Genomic DNA, 7,617 nt, shown 5'->3' with positions numbered 1-7,617 from the left:
CCTTTGTATTTGCGTTTCCCCTGACTTGTACAGAAACCTGTCAATCAATGGCGGGGGTGGGCTTATTCAACGGGGCGTGTTTGTATCGGGAAGTGACATCATTCACCGTCGACTGGAACTTAAGTAGATACATGTGATTCAGCTAAACACATGAGGAGTGAAGTTACAACTGCACTCACAATCGGCGTTAAAAACTTTTCAGGTTTTTTTTGTTTGGAAATAACTCGCGGTGGAACTCTGGGTTCAGAGCGGCATCACTTAGCATGTGAAACATTGGTGCAGGATGGATAATCATCACCTTCTGCAAAATTCCTCTACACATGTTTGTTTGTTTGTTTGTTCATGGCATTCGTTTTCACAGTACTCCAAAGTCAAAGCGAGGACATGACATTTATTGACAACACTGTGACCGTATTTTGCATCATGATTAATACGTGTTGTAAACCATAACAAAACACGTTCACTTTGTATGAATAAACAGCATCCTGCATTATCATTGTTGTTCATTATGCATATAACAAGTTAATAATAAATTACAAAAGTACGTGAATTCTACATGATTTGTGTATCATAACATAGTGAGACAAAGACAAACTTGTGTACAGTAGTGAAACACATAGCAACATTTGCATTTGATTTGACGGTTTATTATAATAAATATCAAAAACCTAAATGGTGTGCATTATAGCTGATACACACATGAACACAGTATAGTAAGTTTTGTGGCTGTAAGTCATTCCCTTTAAATGCTATTGAGCTTTAAAAATGGTATTTTTGTGTGAGTCCATACAGTAGTGAAACACATAGCAACATTTGCATTTGATTTGACGGTTTATTTTAATAAATATCAAAAACCTAAACGGTGTGCATTATAGCTGTTACACACATGAACACAGTATAGTAAGTTTTGTGGCTGTAAGTCATTCCCTTTAAATGCTATTGAGCTTTTAAACAAATATGTTAATGTGTATGTAACTTTAGAGACGGTCCCTAAATTCACGAATATCGAACGTCCAACGTCAAACCAACTTTATGCCAGTAGTGAAATTAACGTTACACAGGTCAATCCCATCGCGTGTTTACAAGCCATACACATTGCTTTCTATGAGTAATGGACAAACGTGTCAAAGTGACATTTTATCTACTTTTAAGTTGCCACAGGTCCCTGAGGTCTTACTTAAAATATACCGGTACTTACAATGTCTTTATTTGCAACTTTGCCTCGTTCAGTGTGGGGGATTTTCATTGAAAACTAAATAAATCCATTGCTCTATTGTCTCCTGTGAGGCTGGGAACAGTGTTCTGTGTTGGTCTGTGCTAGGGCTGCACGATATTGAGAAAATATGCAATATGCGGTTTTGTTGTTGAATATTGCGATAACGATATTTCTTGCGATATAACATTTCCTAGAGAAATGCTATTTTTTTATTTATATATATGTAATTATCATACTGAAATAAACAGGTAATATATATTCTTCTGATGTAATTAAATCTAATTTAGGCTAAAAAAAACTATCGAGGAAGAGGCAAACATTTAGACTTAACACTACAGTGTGTGTTCAATTCAACAGGACTTTTATTTTGACGGGTGTTAAATTTCTGGTTCCTTACGAACACTAAATTTCTTTCTGTGTTTTGGATCACCAGTAAAATCAAATCAGAAATAGGTTGGATGTTGTGAGAGAATTCTTCTTCAGATCTGGGAGCACAAAAACAAGACACAGAGAGGCATCAAGCTTTTGAACTCATTTATTCTAGAAACTACAAGTCTTTGTATACAGTGCCAAAAGACATCTGGCAGGTTTCATATGTCCAGGGATTCACAGAATGACCAAATAAGGTATAGCAGTTCGGACAAAGAATGTTTAGCTTAGAAGGAATCCTCTCCTCCCAGGAATAGCCAGAAGGAATCCCTTGCTCCTATATAGCCAGCAATGTATTCAGTGAGTTTAACAACTTCACAATTCTTTATTTTGTGGGCTTGTATTCATTTATGCGGAAATTAAATCTAACAGTTGCCCTCTTTAAGTCATTTATGACTTACCATTTAATTTTCCGCATCCATGATAAACAGTAAAAGTAAAAATGCTAAATAATAAAGAAAATTCCTAATCTAAGGACCATGTCCGGTCTGAGCAGATGTTTTACCTCTGTCCTTACATTACATCCGGATTCATGGTCATCTTATCCCCTGGTCTTGCCTGAGCAACATGGTAACCTTTCATAATCACACTTATAGATGATTTTAATGCACGGCGAATCATAGCCATAATACAGGGCCATAAGCAAAGCAAAACCAGAATGCATGAAATAATTATAAAGATTAAAATCAGCCAATGTTCGATTTTACTGAACAGGCTGGAAAAACTCAAACTCCAGTCCCATTCTTCTCCATTCCTCTCTCGGCTGGTCATCTCAGCAACTGCTCTGGTGATGTTCTTAATTCCTTGATCGATCAAATGCCCATCCGCATCATTATCTGGAACATAAGTACAACAACTATCATGTCACTTTATGGTGTAATTAGTCAGTCTCCACCACGTTTGTGGCATATGAATGTGGTGGATCGTCATGGTCTAACCATGAATCATCTTCATCTATTAATTTAATTGCTTGTGCACCGGCCAGGATCAATACCAAAAATATGACTGACATATTGGACAATTTAGACCCAAATGTGTAACAGGGGAACCTTCAGAGGTGATCGGGAAGCTATAAATGGGGCAAAATTTGCCCAGGCCCTATGTTCAGCCGACAGGTGGCCCCCTCACCCACTAAAAGAGCAAGGATCTTCTGTCTGGCGCAAGCCCTCTCACCAGTGCCCTGTTACACACTTTGGGCAGGCTTCTTAGGCCCTACAGTTTCAATTGGTGATGCGGATGTTGGCAGATGCTTCAGCCTGGATGCGTGAATCCACTGCGGTTGATGATCCGTAAGCACTCCAGTTCTCGTTACTGCGATAACTACAGCTGGGCCCAGGTATCTCGGTTCCCCCACGGCGACTGGTTTCAGACTCCGAATCAGCACCTGTTGGCCTGGAATGAAATTATGGGTGGGCTTATCTGACGGAATAGGGAGAGAAAGAGAAACATCAGCACACACAGAATTCAGTTTATCAATAAGGGAAATCACGTGGTCATCCAGGATCACCTCCATGTCTCCTAGGGAAGAAACGCCTGCGCGACCTTTGACCCAAGGGGTCGGGAAAGGTCTACCCATCATAATCTCAAATGGTGAGTATTTTGTCGTTGAGGATGGGGTCATTCTCATTTCTGCCAATACGGCTGGTAGCACATCTGGCCATTTCCTGCTTGTTTCCATACAGGCTTTCGTGATCTTATCTTTGATTGTTCGGTGTGTTCGTTCCACCACCCCCGACGACTGCGGGTGATAGGGTATATTATAGTGCCAATCTATGGCTAACGCTTTAGCCAATAGTTTGGTCACTTTCGATGTGAATGGCGTGGCGTTGTCACTTTCGATAGTCATAGGAATGCCGAAGCGCGGAATTAGTTCTTTCGACAGTATTTTCACTACCGTTTTCGCATCCTCCTTCGCACACGCAAAAACTTCAGGCCATTTTGAAAACCTATCGACGATAGTTAGCATGTATTTTAGATTTCCGACCGCTGGCATATGAGAAAAATCTATCTGAAGGCACTGAAAAGGTGCTTCTGGAAACGGTAACGCGTCGTGTGGCGTTTTCCTGTGAGGGTTTGTTTTGGCGCATATTAAACACGAGTCTACAATTAGTTTGACCATTTTTGCTGTATCCTGTATACAATACAGGCGATTAATCATCTGTGTAACTTTAGACGCGCTGTTGTGCGAAATACCGTGGTAATGTCTTATCAATACCACCAAAGACAGCTTTGGTAATGCGATTCGGCCGTTTTTATCTCTTATCAAACCGTTAGCATCTGGGGCGCATCCATTTTCTGCCCAATGTTTCACGTCTCCCTGTGTGGGTTGACTTTGCAAAATTTTCAAATCTATGTCAGGAACGCATGATACATGTGCAAACATCATTGTTTCTACGTCCCTACTCTGCGCTCTCTGATATGGGGAAAACTCTGCATGTTCCGCGGCCCATTTGGCCATTTCATCAGCATTTCTGTTGCCAACAGCGTCTGGTTCATCTCCTGACGCATGTCCCTTGACCTTCACTACAGCTAGTTCAGATGGCAACATTACAGCTTGTAATAGATCTCCCACCAACTCTGCATGTGATATTGGTTTGCCCTCAGATGTCTGAAAATTTCGTCTAGCCCAAGTCTGGGCGAAGTCTTGAACGACCCCGTACGCATATTTGCTATCCGTATAGACGGTGGCTCTTTTGCCTTTTGTTAACTCACATGCTCTTGTTAATGCAATTATTTCTGCAGCCTGTGCCGAGTTATGGTTCAGGGGATATGCCTCCACCCTCTCACCCTCCTGTGTCACAATGGCATATCCACACAGATACACTCCATCAGACGGTCTTGAACATGAGCCATCGATATATAAGTGCTCCCCCCCATCCAGGGGCGTATCTTTCAGATCGACCCTGGCCGAAGTGGACCACTCAATATCATTCATGCAATCATGAGGTACAGTTTCAGTTATCAATGTGGATAAGCCATACAGCGACTGAATTGCTGGGCTAGAAACCGAAGTGGGTTTTATGGTTAAATTTTCCGTGGCTAGCAGCGTTGCTTCATAGCCAGACCTCCTTTGGGCCGTCATGTGCTGTGTCTTCAAATTATGCAGAATAAAACCCACCTGGTGAGTGGTGTATAAAATCAAAAAACAATTTTCTCAGCCATTCTTACCATCTCCGCCGCCGCAGCCACAGCACGAAGGCATGCAGGCATACCATTGACTATCGGGTCTAATTGTTTGGACAAATAAGAAACCAGGCGTGGTTTGCCACCATGCTTTTGGGTCAAAACGCCCATTGCAACACCCATAGCCTCCCCCGCATACAAGTGAAACGGCCTTGAATAGTCTGGTAGCCCCAATGCAGGAGCGCACGTAATAGCAATCTTTAATGCATCAAAATGTTCTTCCGCTTCAGAAGTCCAGTTCAACGAGTCTCTCGGACCCATGCCATGTTGAATGAGACATCGTAGGCCTTTGTCATTATACGCACAGTCGGTATCCATGCACGGCAATAGTTCACCAACCCCAAAAAACTTTGTAGCTGTATCACAGTTGCTGGAGTACGCATGGTCTTTATCATCTGCACCCTCTCAGCTGAAATGGCCTTCAGGCCCGGTGAAATGATGTGGCCCAGGTAATGGACTTTGGGTTGCACCCACTGCAGTTTGTCATTCGAGGCTTTAAATCCAGCGGTCGCAAGCACATTGTAGACAAAAATTGAGGCCTGCAAACAGTCAGCCTCAGTTTCAGCGGAGATTAAAATGTCATCAGTATACTGTAGGACACATACCGTGGACAGCAGGTCAGTTATTGTGTCCAATACACGTTTCACTGCAGCGGAGAAGACGGCTGGGCTGTCAACAAAACCCTGAGCAAGGCGTGTCCAGGTCAGCTGCGCACCTTTAAATGTAAATGCAAACAACGGCTGAGTATCTGGATGGACGGGGATAGAGAAGAAAGCTGCACACAAATGTCCAGGTCAGCTGCGCACCTTTAAATGTAAATGCAAACAACGGCTGAGTATCTGCATGGACGGGGATAGAGAAGAAAGCTGCACACAAATCCACCACCGTGAAGTGGGTGTGATTCTGTGGTATTGAATTTAGAATAGTTGGAACATCAGGCACAATCGGGGCCAGAGGAATTATTAATGAATTGATAGCCCTCAAGTCTTGTGTCAAACGCCAACTTGTTCCATCAGCTTTCCTGATGGGATTGATTGGTGTATTGTAAGGTGAGTGAGTGGGGACAATAACCCCTTGTTTAAAAAAATTATCAATTACTGGTTGAATACCCTCAACCTTTTCAGGTGACAATGGGTATTGTTTCTTGTACACAGGCTTCTGTGTGATCAATTTCGCCTTGTAAGGGGGTATACCAACAAGGCCTGATTCATCTTTATACTGTGACCACAACGTCGGATTTACCTCAGCAATGTTGTGTTTAAATTGTTGTGGTTCGTCATTACACATGAAGTGTGGCATTAATTCCATAGTTACCTTTGAGACATCGGAAAGCAAAGAAAAATTAACAGAGCTGTCTGAAAATACAATCTCAATGCCAAGTTTATGCATGAGATCTCTGCCCAAAAGATTCAATGGTGAATTTGGAGTAATTACAAATTTGTGAAAGAAAGGCAGATGATTAAGTGCCTTTACCTCAATGGCAGGTGTCATGTGACAAATAACTTCAGTCCCTGAAACCCCAACAGAGCGCATAGTACGATTTGTGATTGGCCCTTCATAAAATTTAGCAGAAATAGATGAACATGTAGCACCAGTGTCGATTAAAAATGAGTAATCTACCCCATTTACTTCTAAATTTACAATGGGTAGTTCATCCGTGCGATTGCTAAAAGAAAAACAAATCATTGACTGTGCATCTGGACTGACATTGCTCTGTGGGCACCCCTAAGCATGTTTTGAATTATTTTGTTCACCCCTCTTGTTCACCCAAGACACCTGATATTGATCAGCAGAACCACTGCCATATAGTGGTGCTTGAATTTGGTTGATCTGTTGTGCTCGAGGCAGACGTCCGATATCACGTTCCTGTTTCAATCTACACTCTCTCTCCCAGTGGCCTGATTTGCCACAGTAACGACACACCCCATACCTTATAAGACCTCCCCGAGGCGGGCCCCGATTATATTGAGGTCCGCCCCTTTGGTTCCCTCTGGTACGCACCGACACTGCAGCCATTTGCTGTTGAGAAGCTGCCAGCATAACTTCCTGTTTCGGCTTAAACAGAAAAGAAGTGAAACCACCAGATGCATCTAACTCACGAATGCGTTTGCAAAAATCTTCAACAGTTTGTTGCATTAAATTTGCAGTCGTTACACGAACCAAACGTGCCAAATCAGGATTCATATTATTTAAGCACGTATTTATAAACAGTGAGGACATTTCACCGCCTACTGGAATACGAGCATCTTCTTCCCACACACGTTTAAAACGAGAAACAAAAGCAGAAGCAGATTCGCCCTTATTTTGTTTGGTATGTGTGGCATGGGTCAGATCTCTACAGACATGAGCACGGACATCTAGAAAATGCTTAACCTGCTCAAAAAATGTAGTGACATTATCGGGATCGGCCCACCAAAATTCATGAGGGTCTCGCTGTATACCAGAGCCATCCAAGTCATCATTATCAAGACTTAAAGAAGGGATTTCCACAATAAGAGACGATTCAGTAACATCATCAGATAAAACTCGTAATAAGATCGATCTATAAGCCGATCCGCTTAATTGCGCATATCTTGTGTGTGAGCGCAAAACATCTACAAATTTGTTAGAATTATTCGGGTTCGGGAGAGTTTTACATATAGTATCAATGTCTGTCATTGTTGCCGGTTTAAGAATAATTCTAGGACCCTCTTGGACCCAAGCCATTGAGGGCTGAGCTGCAGCGTTTAAAGTTTCTTTGTTTAACTCGGGAGGGGGAGGGGGATGTGCACATGAGGAAAAAGAAAGCA

At 42.3% G+C, this 7,617-nt stretch overlaps 1 protein-coding gene across 1 annotated transcript; it reads right to left on the bottom strand.

The window, feature by feature from the left end:
* Positions 1–1,597: 1,597 nt before the first annotated feature.
* On the bottom strand, positions 1,598–5,940 carry LOC130552816 (protein NYNRIN-like). The gene is made up of 2 exons (XM_057331426.1): positions 5,635–5,940; positions 1,598–5,543 (listed from the first exon to the last, which is right to left on the bottom strand). The coding sequence occupies exon 2, from the start codon at positions 4,725–4,727 to the stop codon at positions 2,829–2,831; it is 1,899 nt and encodes a 632-aa protein (XP_057187409.1). The 5' UTR covers positions 4,728–5,543; positions 5,635–5,940; the 3' UTR covers positions 1,598–2,828.
* Between the last annotated feature and the right edge of the window lie 1,677 nt (positions 5,941–7,617).

This window comes from Triplophysa rosa, linkage group LG4 (assembly GCF_024868665.1).
Source record: "Triplophysa rosa linkage group LG4, Trosa_1v2, whole genome shotgun sequence".
NCBI lineage: Eukaryota > Metazoa > Chordata > Actinopteri > Cypriniformes > Nemacheilidae > Triplophysa > Triplophysa rosa.
Note: the sequence above shows the minus strand (reverse complement) of the source record. Positions and strands in the feature narration are given on the sequence as shown.